The 14,705-nt window shown below is 45.4% G+C and overlaps 1 protein-coding gene across 1 annotated transcript; it reads right to left on the bottom strand.

The window, feature by feature from the left end:
- Positions 1-320: 320 nt before the first annotated feature.
- Positions 321-13,789, bottom strand: syt11a (synaptotagmin XIa; the record flags this gene model as incomplete). The annotated part of the gene is made up of 5 exons (XM_084455604.1): positions 321-631; positions 935-1,055; positions 6,535-6,762; positions 7,101-7,834; positions 13,756-13,789. The coding sequence occupies 5 exons, from the start codon at positions 13,787-13,789 to the stop codon at positions 321-323; spliced, it is 1,428 nt and encodes a 475-aa protein (XP_084311730.1).
- Positions 13,790-14,705: the final 916 nt, after the last annotated feature.

Raw genomic sequence — 14,705 nt, 5'->3', positions numbered from 1 at the left:
CATTTTTTAAAATAATCAATTCAAGTTTTTTGTCATCGTAGATTTCCTAATGTTTCCACTGTTAATTTTGCCAAACATTGTGATTAATGTTTCATTATTGTGGAGATGAGCAGTTCAAACTGATTAATGTTTCATTATTGTGGAGATTCAGTTAAAACTTACATCTGTACGTCCATTCCAGCTTGGTTCTCTTTCTTTCAGGAGGGGGAGAATTTTCCCCCCAAATTTTCTAGAGGGCTTTTGAGGCATGAGGTGCAGTTTTGACAGATAACAGGAACCACACGATTTAGAGATTTTTAAATTTCAGAACTCGACCAGTCCTAATACTCGCCCAGGTTGTGCCATTTGGCGATCTGCCGCCGAGGGTTGTCGCAGACTTCCCGCCAGTGGGTGACACCCGTGGGCATGGGGCTCTGGCCGCCCAGCACCATGCGGCCCACTACCTCATTCTTAGTGGTGCGGTCGAAGTCGACCACCAGAAACTCCACCGAGACGTCGGCCAGGAGCTCAGCCGGCACCTCGTAGATGAAGGACTCGTTGAAGACAGGGTTGAGTGTGCACTTCTTCACGTGTGTCTTCTTCTTGGCGATGCGCTTGCGGCCGTAGTACACATTCACCTTCACGTAGGGGTCTGTGGCAGACAGGAGACAGGTGTTGCATGGGTTCATTTTATGGAGTGTGCATGTGGTGTGGAAATATTAAAATGATACGTTTTGTACGTGAATGACCAAATCTGAATTACCAATGATTTTACCAGTTTCATTTCTAGTCTACAAACCTGCCACATTACCATGTGTACTCAGGTTCCTGATCAGCCACAGGTTCAGGTTTTAAAAGACACAGTGTGGCACAATGTGTGTGTCCGTGTACTGTATGTATGTGTGTGCGTGCGTGTGTGTATGTGTGTGTGTGTGTGTGTGTGTGTCATACTCACTGCCTGACAGGCCTGAGATGTCCATCTTTGGCAGGTGTTTGGCCTTGAGTACTACCACATTCAGCCTGTGAGTGACAGGTTGGTAGGACAGAGACACCAAGAGCTCACCACGGCTTACACACTGCAGACAGAAAGCACACACAGTCAGTACACACACACACACACACACACACACACACACACATATATGTATGTATATATATATATATATTTATATATATATATATATATATATAAAATTGACTTTGACTTTGACACACACACACCTTTCTAGCATACATTTCCTATTGTCACATTAAATCTGACACAACTGATTAGTAAAAAAACACTGATTAATGTAAAAAACAAACTATTGGCCTTATTTTCACAAATAATCCACACAACTCCCTATCAGGCGATGTTTTTGCATAGTGATAACTGTCCAATAGCTTGTATTAGAAACACTAAATAGCGAAACACTGACCCTTGATTAATCAAGAAGAGGAACTTTAAAAAGTCTAAATGATGTGTTGTTTTCAGCAGCAGACCCAGTGCCAGCCTGGACCACTTTTCATCTGTCTAGTTTTCAGCAGTCTCAGACCCAGCGCCAGCCCTCGACCACTTCTCATCTCTCCACTTATTCTATGTTTCTTACATTGGTAGATAAGCACGGCCCTTTTAAATGTCTTCTTAGAGCGCGTGATCTTTCTAAACCCTGGTTCTCTGAAATCCATTACATTAGCAATACACATACAAGCATAAATCAGTGAAAGAAAAACGAATATTGGCCTCCAGCTATTCCTATCTCTGCTCTCCTTTGGCCCCTCCCTCTTTCCCTGCTCTTTCATGGATTCAGACACTACTTCTGGGTGTCACTATGGCAACATGCTGTTGAAGGCAGCCAAAGGCTTCGCTGGGAACTTAAAACAAAGAGAGAACTACTCAGAGTATCTGCGCGTCAGTATCAGGGAGCTCATGAACAAATCTATTCCCCTCGGCAATAGAGTGCTGCAGGTAAACACATCCTGTTTTGTGAGAAGAAATGAACTCTACTTTTCATTCAGAATACAGTGATATTCTGAAACCACTGCAATTGGAGATGCCAAAATTATTCTTCATTTTGACGGTTTATGAATTCTCTACATTTACTTAGAGAGAATAAGTAAGTAGATAATGAGCACCGAATGTGTTTCTTTATACAGTATTACATGCCAGCTGGAAGGAGCCAATGGAATTATGTCACCGTTGACAGTTTTTCACTTTAATGTGTGCACTACCACGTGCCTGGCTGTGTTTTAGTTTTAGGTTGTCCAATAAATTAAATCAATCAAAAATCAATTATCAATCAATCCATACACTTTGAAGCATACATACATTGATTCACTTTTGATACACTAGCCCCTAGGCCATAAACTTGTCTTGTCCAAAACTCTTAGATCAAGCTTGCCCCATTGACCACAACCTGCTATGAAAACTCTACTCAGATCTTAATTTTGAAACCCACATCATGACAAGACATCTTTTAATCACTTAAGAAACATTGCCAAGGTGCAACCGTTTCTCTCTCAGACTGACACTGAAAGAATAATGCATGCTTTCATCACAAGCAGGCTGGACTACTGTAACGCTCTACTGTCTGGTCTACCAAACAAAGCTATTTCTAAACTACAAATGATACAGAATGCTGCAACACGAGTCCTCACTAAGACTGGAGGGAGGGCACACATCACACCAGTCTTAAAATGACTGCACTGGTTACCTGTCAGTTTTAGAATAGACTTTAGATTTATTTTACTAGTCAATAAATCTCTCCATAGTCATGCACATTCCAGACATGCTTGTTAGATACATGCCCAGTAGATCCCTCAGGTCCTCAGGTACTGAACTCCTAACAGTTCCAAAAGCCAGGACCAAGAGACACGGAGAGGCAGCCTTCAGCCTGCTAGTGAATCCTTTGTGTATATTCTTTGTGTATATCCTACAGTGCATTGTGTGTATATAAAGATGTGTGTTGTTTAGGGACCTTAGGGCCTGGATTGGTCGATGAAGAACTCAATGACGCTGCATGAGTATGATAGTGTATATTCTATGATAATGTACTGTATAGCCAATGGTGCATTGTTTGTATATTAAGATGTGTGTTGTTTAATGTGACTCTGCATGCTACTTACCCTGTCCGCCTCTCTCTTCTATAGTGCCTCTCCCGAACCAGCCTATACCTGTACTCTAACCAGGGCCTGGGGATGCCCCCCTGTCTCCTGAACCAGCCTATACCTGTACTCTAACCAGGGCCTGGGGACGCCCCCCTGTCTCCTGAACCAGCCTATACCTGTACTCTAACCAGGGCCTGGGGATGCCCCCCTGTCTCCTGAACCAGCCTATACCTGTACTCTAACCAGGGCCTGGGGACGCCCCCCTGTCTCCTGAACCAGCCTATACCTGTACTCTAACCAGGGCCTGGGGATGCCCCCCTGTCTCCTGAACCAGCCTATACCTGTACTCTAACCAGGGCCTGGGATGCCCCCCTGTCTCCTGCAGGCCACCCTGTGTCCAGTAGAAATCCCCCTGATTGCTGTAGAGGTTCAGCGCTGCTACTGACCCGGTCTCCCTCTCTCTTCCCTAGTGTCTCTCCTTCTTGTACTATACCCAGGTCACCTGGATAGTCTTGCTGCAAGGCACAGTCTTTACAGTATTAAAACTAATGCCGCCATAACTATAAACCAATGTGACATTTTGGATAGCTATTGCTGAACACAAGTTCTGCAATGATTTAATGCTAGTGTTGGACTGGTACAGTACATTGGTCACCGCACTGAAAAAATACCCATTTATGTTCTAAACAGGTAATAGCTTTGGTGAGGCCCCACTACATGTGTGAGCTATTGCTGTCATAATGAGTGTGACGTCTTTACTGCCCCCCATGTCAATAATTTAAGCCGCTCTGCTTATGTTCCCTCCAGATAAAAGTTTCATGGCTGTCTGCCTCTGGACTTACAGGCTGACCAGCTTCTTTTTTTTTGAGGTTCCATCTTTCTGTCTTCTCTCCACCTAATAACACCCCAGTCTCCCCGATGTCCCTCATCCCTCAAATCTGGAAGATGGAGTCCATCCTGCCCCTAAACCCTTTCAGGTTGTGGAGAGTGAGTTAATTTAATTTGAGAGAAGAGATGGAAGATACTGGAGATAGAGAGAGAGGGAGAGAGAGAGGGGATATTAGAGATAGAAACAGAGAGAGAAGAGAGAGTGAGAGGATATTAGAGAGAGAGATAAGAGAGAGTGAGAGGATATTAGAGAAAAATAGAGAGAGAGATAAGAGAGAGAGAGGATATTAGAGAGAGAAACAGAGAGAGAGAAGATAGAGAGAGAGGATATTAGAGAGAGAAACAGAGAGAGAGATATTAGAGAGAGAGAGGATATTAGAGAGAGAAACAGAGAGAGAGAAGATAGAGAGAAAGGATATTAGAGAGAAAGAGAGAGAGATAAGAGAGAGAGGATATTAGAGATAGAGAGAGAGAGAGGGAGACTGAGAAAGAAAGATGAGAGGCAATGTAATTATGTAAATCTAGGTGAGGGTAAAGGGGTGTGAAATAGTGTCTCTGCGTGTGCAAATTAGATCACATAGTGCATTTATCTATCTGAACATACAGTACATACAGTGGAGGATACACAGGTATTATATTGTTGTAGCTTGCATATGGCAATACTAGGAATGCTTACTAATGGGTCCCTGCATGGGCTCCTAAATGCCGGTGCTTTATTTATTGCTTGTCATAAAAGCCATATGGTCTCATCAGTGCACACTGTAATATGCTAGCTATGCTCTTTCTCTTATCCCCCCCCCTCTCTCTCTCTCTCCCCCCCCTCTCTCTCCCTCTCTCTCTCCCCCCCTCTCCCCCCCCCCCCCCCCCCCCACCTCTCTCGGTTTCTGACTATCAATACCTAGGTAGCCCGGAGCTCCAGATGCCCTAAGTGGTTGCAGAAGACATGAGACTGTGAGCAAGGCTAATGTGTGGGTGTGGGTTGTGCTAGGTGCAGCTCTCTCACTAAAGATTTCTGCATAAACCATAAACTATAAGTACCATGCATGCATGGCCCATCTCCCCCCCTGGATATCTCAGTTTTTACTGTATCTCCATTTCCCTATCTCCTTACATCTCGGAGTGGGGATGTCTCTAATAAAACTATGCATTAAAAGCATGCATTAAAAGTGCCCCTCCCCTCTCCCCAGCTGTCATCCCCTCTTCTGTGTGTGCGGTTCAAGCAGTAATGATGGAGGGATGAGGTCTTGTTTCCGCTGCTGACTCGGGTAAATGCCCTGCAGCCTGAGATAACACCGGCCTCTCCTAAGCCCTTATGGTCATAATGGACCTCTAATCAATACACACGGTGATCATCCTCAGTGATAGGCCTCAGAGAGAGAGAGAGAGTGTGTGTGTGTTTGTCTGTGTGTGTGTGTGTGTGTGTGTACTGTATGTGTGTACTGTATGTGTTTTTGCATGTGAGCTGAGAGAGCATTTGCTTGAAACAATGCATCTGCTAGCCAAAAGCCAGGAGAGGCTATTACTGTATTACTGATATAAGTTTTCATAATTATATCCGCAGACATTTATTTAGCAAATATATTGTACAACCTCACCCGCTCTCATTCTGTCTCCTACTCATTCCCATAAAGCCGAGCAGGAAGCATTTCATATTCCTCCTTCCCTCCCTCCCTCTCTCTCTCTCTCTCTGTCTGTCCAGTAGTCTCTTGTCCCGCTAGCCTATAGCTCAGGTATTACTGACTCTAAATGGGGCCAAAGTTCCCATCCACTAACCTCCACACTTTAATCTCACCCCATGCTTTCCCTCTCTCCCTCCGTCATCTCCTTCCCCGCGTCTCTCCTTCCCTACTCATCTCTTCACCCACTTTCAACTCCCACTTCTCTCCCCTTCTCTTCCCCTTTCAAAGTCATTTTCTTTTGTTCTATCTCCTCTCTCCCCTTCTTCATTTCTTTCATTCTCCCTGTCTTATCCCTCTACTCAACCTCCCTCCTCCATTCCCGCCTCCCTCCTTCCTTCCCTCCCAGCCGTCCTTCCACTATTCATTCTTCCTTCCTTCTCTCCCTCCCTCCCTCTCTCCCTCCCTCCATCCCAGTCTCCCTCCTCCCTCCCTCTCTGCCTCTCTCCCCCTCTGCCTCCCTCCTTCCCTCTCTCGCTCCCTCTCTCCCACCCTCTCTCCCCCTCTGCCTCCTTCCTTCCCTCTCTCCCTCTCTCCCTCCCTCCCTCCCTCTCTCCCCCTCTGCCTCTCTCCCTCCCTCTCTCGTTCTCTCCCTCCCTCCCTCTCTCCCCCTCTGCCTCCCTCCCTCTCACGTTCTCTCCCTCCCTCTCTCTCTTCCCCTCTGCCTCCCTCCCTTCCTCTCTCATTCTCTCCCTCCCTCTCTCTCTCTCCCTCCCTCTCTCTCTCCCCCTCTGCCTCCCTCCCTCTCTCTCTCGTTCTCTCCCTCTCTCTCTCTCTCCCCCTCTGCCTCCCTCCTTCCCTCTCTCACTCTCTCTCTCCCTCCCTCTCTCCCCCTCTCCCTCTCTCCCTCTCTCCCTCTCTCCCTCCCTCCCTCCCTCCCTCTCTCCTTCCCCTGCTCCCCCACCTGGATGTGTCTCTTGCTGATCTGCTGGGTGATGTGGACGCGTCCCGTCCCGGGGTCCACCCCCGCCAGCGGCACGGCCACCTCGCCGATGACGTCGTCGCGCGCGAAGCGGTCGAAGCTGAGCACCAGGAAGTGGAGCGTGAGCTCGGGCAGGGCGCTGTAGGCCACTCCGTAGAAGGTGAACGCTTCATCGAACGCCGGCTCCAGGGTCTTCCTCAAAACACGGGTCTGCAAGGTAGGCATTCACGCGTACATTTTCGATAAATGCGTAATTGTGACCCTTTTCACCATGTCATGATCAACGAGATATCTTCTACGTCTAAATCATTCATCTAGCCCTCTACTTCCTCCGCACCTGGTCTGGACCCATTCTAACAAGCAGACAAAGATGAGTCTTTTCTTGTCTCTGTGTTGCAATTGTTTGTTCAGCTCTATTCAAAAACTTAATTCTGCATGTTCCATAGAGTTGATGCTACATAAAGTTGACCCTAAACCATAAACAGCAAAGTTCAGTTGATAGCAGCACTTATAACTGTAGAGTTCCGCTTGAGAGGAACCCGTCTCACCTTGACCCTGTGCTTCTTCTCCGGTAGGATGGTCATCTTCACGTAGGGGTCGGAGCTGCCCGTCTGCTCATCCACGGCGGGCAGCCCCTGGGCGCCGACGATGGTCACCACCAGCGCTTTCTTAGGGAAGTTGTAATCCACCGCCAGGCTGAGGGTGCCCATCGAGGCGGGCGGCGAGCTCTCGCCCTGGCACCCCGGGGTGAAAGGCGAGGCTGTCTTGCTGGCATTGCAGCTGCTGCTGCTGCTGTTACCTCCGGAGCTGCTCTCCAGGCAGCAGTAGTCGGCGCGGATGGGCAGCGCCCGCTCTAACCTGGGCTGGCCAGCAGGGGGCATCAGGTGGCTCATCTGCAGGTGGGCGGTGCCGTTGAGCAGGCCGGTCTCGGGGTCGGCGTCGACCAGCATCGTCCTCCCTCCTCCTCCTCCTCTCCTCCGCTCCCCGCTGTGATGCCACTCGTCCCCTCCGGGCGTCCCGTTTCTCACGGTCGCCGCGCGTCGACCCACGCGGACGATCTTCTTGTTGCTTAGCGTCTCGGGGTAGATGCTGATGCCTTTGAGCATGTGGATGAATTTGTAAGGCGGATCTATGGGCGCGTCGCAGGGCCCCGGTTGGAGCTTGTAGGCGCCCGTCAGCTGGCGGTAGCGCCTCTGGCAGCAGGTCCAGAGGAAGACGGCCACTACGACGGAGACCACCAGGACCCCGGCCCCTAGGAAGCCCGCCAGCACCGGGGACACTTCTGGAGAGGGAGGTATAAAGTATAGTCAATAAGGTTATTAATTAGCTTATAACACATACTGTCAGTAGCGCTCCAATGTGTCGCCGTCGTACCGCGGTACCGTCGCACAGTAGAACACTGTAGAAGACACTTTAGAACACAATGTAGAACACAATACAGCACAGAACACTGTAGAACACTGTAGAACACTGCTAAAGATGGTCAGGATGGTCAATTGAATTTGTTACCACCACGACCACAGCGAAACACTGGTGCGTTGTTGACAGTAACACACGAGCAAAGGAGTTAATTCATAACATTGGGATAACCATTGTAACGCTATGAGCGATGGCTGCCCGCTGCTCCTGGCTGCCCCTGGAGAAGGACAGCTTGGATGGGAGAAATGCAGGGAACAATTTCCACCAGTGGCCACTGAAGATGGGTGTGTGTGTGTGTGTGTGTGTGTGTGTGTGTGTGCTGTGTCGCCCTCACTCACGTGTGTTTGTGTGTGTCACACATGGCCAAATAAAGACCCCTCGAGGTCCAGAGAAAAAAAGAAAGAAAAAAAAAGAGAAAAAAACGTGATATGTGTGGGAGTTTGAGGAATAGTTTCTATAAATAAGCCTGGTCTGAGGTAAATTGAGCCCTGTTTCTTCATGAAAGTTGAATTTTGTTATTATGGAGGAAAAAGAACCGAGACCAAAGAGAGAGACATGTCAAGAAACCCTGCGACAAACACAAGCAGCATCTGTTCATAAGAGTCCTTTACTTCTCAGAGAACACTGTGCTTTGTGAATCGATCATGTGAAAAGTAGTCACTGAAAAACAGTTGGAATGACATTTACACATACCCACTTCAGGCAAAGCTTCATTGTGTTCAATATTAAGTGTTGGTTTCACTGTTGGATATAATTATCCAGGCAGCCTGTTACTGAGGACGTTTTTTGTAATTTCATACAAGTTATTCGATACTTTGCTTAAGTAAATCATATTATATTTCCTGTCTTGGATAGCTATATCACATTGCTCCATTGCTTATTTTTTTGATACAATAACATTTTGAGGTGGAAAACAGCTTCACTTGGTTTACGGGAAGAACAGAGCTTATAGGTATTAGGCCTATGCTGTTTTGAAATTTAACAAAATATTCTGCTCTGTATTGACAGTCTTGATATTCTCCAGAATGTTCCGCGTTGGTGTCTCAGAGTAAGTGTGTGGCTTTGTTATACTGTAGATCATTTGTATTGTCTCACACAGGCTTAGAATATCTCCCACTCAAAAGAACCTGCGTGAGGGGACCCTCTCACCAACCAGAGAAGTGTAATAATTCCAAAGACTAACCTAACTGACAGTCTGGCTCACCCTACACCCCAGCAAGGCTCAAAGCTGAAAAACAACAAGCCATTTTAGCAATCATTTAAGCCCCACATATGAGAACCTTTACACCCTAGTGCCTGCCTAACAGTGGAAGGCAGCCATTTTAGGTGCACCAGCAGTACAATGTCCACCTATAGGCCAAGCTATGGATACTCTGTATCACTGGTAATGGTTAAAGCATGTCTGTTTTGTAACTGTGGCGGATGGTTTCCATAATAGCAACACAAACAAAGTATCTGTCTGTTTTCCTCCAATGAAACTATTCTGTGTCCCCCAAGGTCTTTTCTCTGTCCTCTACTGCATGTTACTATCCACGGGTCAGAATGTTCCTCAGTTCTTCTCTCTCTCTACTCTACTGCATGTTACTATCCACGGGTCAGAATGTTCCTCAGTTCTTCTCTCGCCTCCTCTTCCTGCAGTCCTTGAGTCCCCTTCACCTTTCTTGCTCTCTCCCCCAGTTCTTCCTCTCTGTCCCTGTCACTTCCTCTAAAATCAGTCTTTGTATCTGTTCTTCTCTTGTCTTTCTTCCCTGTGTCTAGCTTTAGCTCTCTCTCTCTGTCTGTCTCACTCTCTCTCTCTCTCTCTCTCCCTCTCTCTCTCTCTCTCTCTCTCTCCATTCCCTCCCTCTCTGGAGGTCTTTCTGGGCAGTGTGGCCCCTGCCATGGTGTTTGCTTGTTCCCTTGGGAACCGGGGGCCACCATGGGGACAACCAGTGTGAGATTGGAGCTGATTGGTTCATCCAGGAAGCCTCCACAACAGCCTGAGAACAGGATGTGTTCTACAATCTCAACACAAGGAGCCTTTAACCAGCCGATACTGAAGGACCCAGACATAAACACACACACACACACACACATGCACACACACATGCACACACATGCACATGCACACACACACACACACACACACACACACACACACACACACACACACACATGCACACACACACACATGCACACAAATACACACCACTGTCGTCAGATAACCATTTCCTAGACTCATTACAAAGTAGGTAAAACATACAGTATGAAAGCAAGGCTCATTCTAAAAAGTAAAACATGAATTCTGTTATAGTCTAAATTGCCGTTGAATATACAGTAAATGTCATTACTGTATATCATAATGGATAAAATCCTTAAAAGAGCAGTAAAGGGAAAATGCATGTTTAGCCCTGTTTTGTGGTTACTTATGATCATATACAATGGTTCAGATCAAAACGTTGACAAAACTAGCACTTTTGAGAAAGTCTGATAATTGCTCTGATAAAAGCCAAATAATATGACACAATTGATGTATACCTTATCTATACTGACTATACTTGTTTGTGCATAGCATGCAGGTTGACTACATTTACTATGAAATATAACAAGCAAAGACCAGATTTGTGCTACGGTATGTATGAAGCTGAAACCAGAGATGGTTCTTCACATCCTGCACGGCAGTAAATCAGAATCAGATTTATTTTGGCCAGGTAGATTTTCACACATACGCGAAATTTGCTTTGGACTATTGGTGCCGAACAATAAATAGACAACAAATAAATAAGGTGCCAGGACAAGCCAGGACAGTGCACAATACAGTAGCAAGGAGGAAAATACAATATGATCCTAGAGTCAGTGGGGGTCTGTTGATGAGGTCGATTGCTGTAGGGAAGAACCCTTCCCTCTATGTACAGAAGAACCCTCCCCTCTATGCACAGAAGAACCCTCCCCTCTATGCACAGAAGAACCCTCCCCTCTATGCACAGAAGAACCCTCCCCTCTATGCACAGAAGAACCCTCCCCTCTATGCACAGAAGAACCCTCCCCTCTATGCACAGAAGAACCTTCCCCTCTATGCACAGAACCTCAAATTGTTTGAATCCCACTATACGTTTTTCCTATATTATCCGTCCTGTTTCGTTTTCTTTATAAAAAAATACCATTTACTAATAAACTATGTTATTTATCTTTTCTTATTCTGTAAAGCACTGTGTGCTTCATATGCTTGTATGAACATATGCTATTGACTTTGACTGTATAGATGTGCCTTTAAACAGAGAAAGACATTGTGAAAATAGGGATAGAGAAAGAGGGAAACAGTGATAAATGTCAGGGTCTGTGTACTGTAGTTCATAGCGTGCCCACTTGGTTGCCCCCTTTCTTGGGTTAAACCTTCCTAATTGAGTTATGAATAATTTGTGTGTGTGTGTGTGTGTGTGTGTGTGTGTGTATGAGTGCGCGCGCATGTGCTTCCACGCAATCCCACAGAGCGAGTGTATGAGCATGATTAATAGACTGCAGTACATTGTTAATCACAGGCAATGATTCTACAGTATTGTCTGATTCATATGAATGAGAGGAGAGGAGCAGGAGAGACAGGGGTAGTAGAGGGATGATTCTATTGTCTGATTCATATGAATGAGAGGAGGGGAGCAGGAGAGAGAGGGGTAGTAGAGGGATGATTCTATTGTCTGATTCATATGAATGAGAGGAGGGGAGCAGGAGAGAGAGGGGTAGTAGAGGGATGATTCTATTGTCTGATTCATATGAATGAGAGGAGGGGAGCAGGAGAGAGAGGGGTAGTAGAGGGATGACATGATAGAGAGAGAGGACAAACTAGGACAAACACCATCACATACTCTCGACAGGCAGAGCTTTTTATCAAAGCCATATGGGTAACACTTTAATTTACATCCCATTACAATGTGCATTTAAATAGTAATTGTATATTGTAATTACATATTGAATAAGAATGTATTATATATATGTGCACAGAATGGGTGTGGTTTATCTCCTTATAATGTCCCTGTCATTATGGGTCTCTCAGGCTCCACATCCAGTCCATCACTGCAACATCTTCATTTGATTGAGTCACCAGAGGACAATTTATCTAAAATGGTAAATGCAAGGCTGCCCTTGAAGCACTACGCTTAGCTCAAGTTTTGTCCTTTTATTCACCGAGTCATTTCTCTATGAGTATTTCTGTGTGCCAGTCCTCCACCCACGCCCATGAGGATCTCAAAATACCCGCTGGTCTCCATCACAGACTGACTCACACATGCGGCCGCCACTGCACCTCATCCCCACCATCTCCTCTGACCATGTGTCTCAGTTATTCAAGGAATAAATATTCATGTTCTTAGCATCTTTAGTCTGTAAATGACCAGAGGATAGCTGCAGGTGCTATAATGTCATGGATACATGGATAAGCTAGTCCTATATGATCATAACCTCATGTGAGAGCTACAGTAGTAGTCACTCCAAGAGGACACACTCTGTGCCACTGCCACATGCAGGGCTGTCGTTAAGGGGAGGAAAACAGCTGCCGCTGATCAATATTATAAGAGGAATATCTTTTTAATAGGACCCAAGATTCCTGGTGACGCCCCTGCCCACCTGTCTCTGTCTGTCTGCTTCTCTCTCTCTCTCTCTCTCCCTCTCTCTCTCTCTCTCTCTCTCTCTATATATATATATATATATATATATATATATATAATATTGTATACATATATGCTGCTATATACAGTAAGCAGCAGACTCATTGATAAGAATATAAAGGGTGTTGAGAATGACAGTTGTAGCAGTCAATGTTGATCATTCTTTCTCATTTATCCTTGTTATGTCATTCCCGTTGGTCAACACCACACACTGCTATAATTTCAATCATTACTCTGAAGGGAATAACGTAGCATACCACTAGAAACACACCCATCAATGTGTAGTGGAGCGAATTACGGACGAGCGAGACCAATAGCGCACGTAGGCCGTCGGGTGCAGGATATGAGGTTTATATCGTAGGAGGTTATGACAACTCGCCTCTGCCTAAACGTAGGCTATCGATTAAATGGTTTCGATGTTCATCAAAATAACAGGGGTAGCCTACACTACAGCTGATCCCAGCCCTCTGAATAGACATAACGTCATCTGCTCCAACCCACAAGCGCAGCGCGGAGTCATGAATGTATCAGCACAGGCCGAGTCCAATATAGGACTGAGTCGTCATTAAATACAGTCATTGTCTAAGGTGTGAGTAAGTGAACTGTCATTTTATCAAGTCACTGGGCTACCTCACTCACTATACCCTACATTCTATTGAAAGGGAAAGAAATCGGACACAGCATGAGTGAATTTGAGACGGCTACGCATGATTAGACATTTTCAGACAGACTATTCAACAATATTTCAACAATTTGCAAGACATTTTTTTTCTGGTAGGCCTAATGGTTGAAGCACCTCAAACACCTATCCACACTTTAGTTCAAAGCTGTTTTCGATAGGCTTATAACAACCATCTCGGTTGGGATAGCCTCACAGGGTCACAATTAGATTGGTCTACCCTAATAAGCCTTGTGAAATAGGAACTCTAACTCAAATGAATCAAATATACCACGAAGGTTGTAATAAATAAGGTGAATTTAACTGAATTGTACCCAGTCTTTATAGCCCCACCTTTGTGGGCTAGGATAGGCTATATGCAGGCATTGCAGGCTTTCCAATAACGTGTTTTTCTGTATATGTAGCCTATATAGCTTATTTTTGTAATATAACATTGATGAAAATATATTATAATGTTATGGTCCTTACCATATGTTGGCTTCAAATTGGTTATTTCAGCCATATTAAGGTTCAAATGTCTGCGTTGTCAGAAGAAATCTAATAAAAAATATACAAAAAATTAAAATAAAACACGGGGTTCTATTTTATTTCCATGAATGATATTTGTCCCTCCACTTTGTTTCTCTGGGACAATATGATCAACCGGCGATAAAGCGATGAACGTCGAATACTGTCCTCGGTACGAAATGCTTGTTGTGATTCTGTGGCCTCTCAAGGATGCTCTGGCAACAGCGCCTGCGCTCTTTCTCTCCCTCGACCGTTTCTAGCTCGTGACGCTCCTGCTCTGAGCAGCGCATCCAGAATGCGGCTGCTGACCCGGCCTCTGGACCACTGAGGACAAAGCACCGCCCTAACTAGTTGACTAATGGTTAGAACTCTATATCCTTTATAATGATCGGTACGCCTAATCAATTTAGCCTAACTAATTAGCTCACATTTTCAGAAAATTGTCCTATCTCTCATTCACATTCCGAAAACAATGTCATACAAAATATAATTATTCGGTGCTATTATTTTTTAGCTATAGACTTAACTCATCGGCCAATCAAGGTAGTTTCTGTAGGTCTACTGTAAATGTATATAGGTATAATCCAGAATACGTATAGCCTACATTTTCCTTATGTGAAGCAGTAACTATTATGTAACAAAACCGAGAGCATAGTCTACCTCACCCAGACAGTACGTTTTATTGGTTACTCACAGTAAGCTAGTTGTTCCTGGATGGAGAACGATCGCTCTCTATAGCGTTTAACAGGAACAGCACCAGCCAGGTCTGGGATATTTACTGAAAATGTTACAGAACAGTGTTGTGTTCTTAGCAGACTGAATGCTGAACTGTAAGCTACTGATGTCCTATTGGCCTAGACCTCTAGGTATAGGAGTAGCTGAACTTTAAGCCGAAACTAAGTCAATGCCCA

Source organism: Borostomias antarcticus (genome assembly GCF_949987555.1).
Source record: "Borostomias antarcticus genome assembly, chromosome: 21".
NCBI lineage: Eukaryota > Metazoa > Chordata > Actinopteri > Stomiiformes > Stomiidae > Borostomias > Borostomias antarcticus.
The sequence above is the reverse complement of the archived record's forward strand: the minus strand, read 5'-3'. Positions and strand labels throughout refer to the sequence as shown.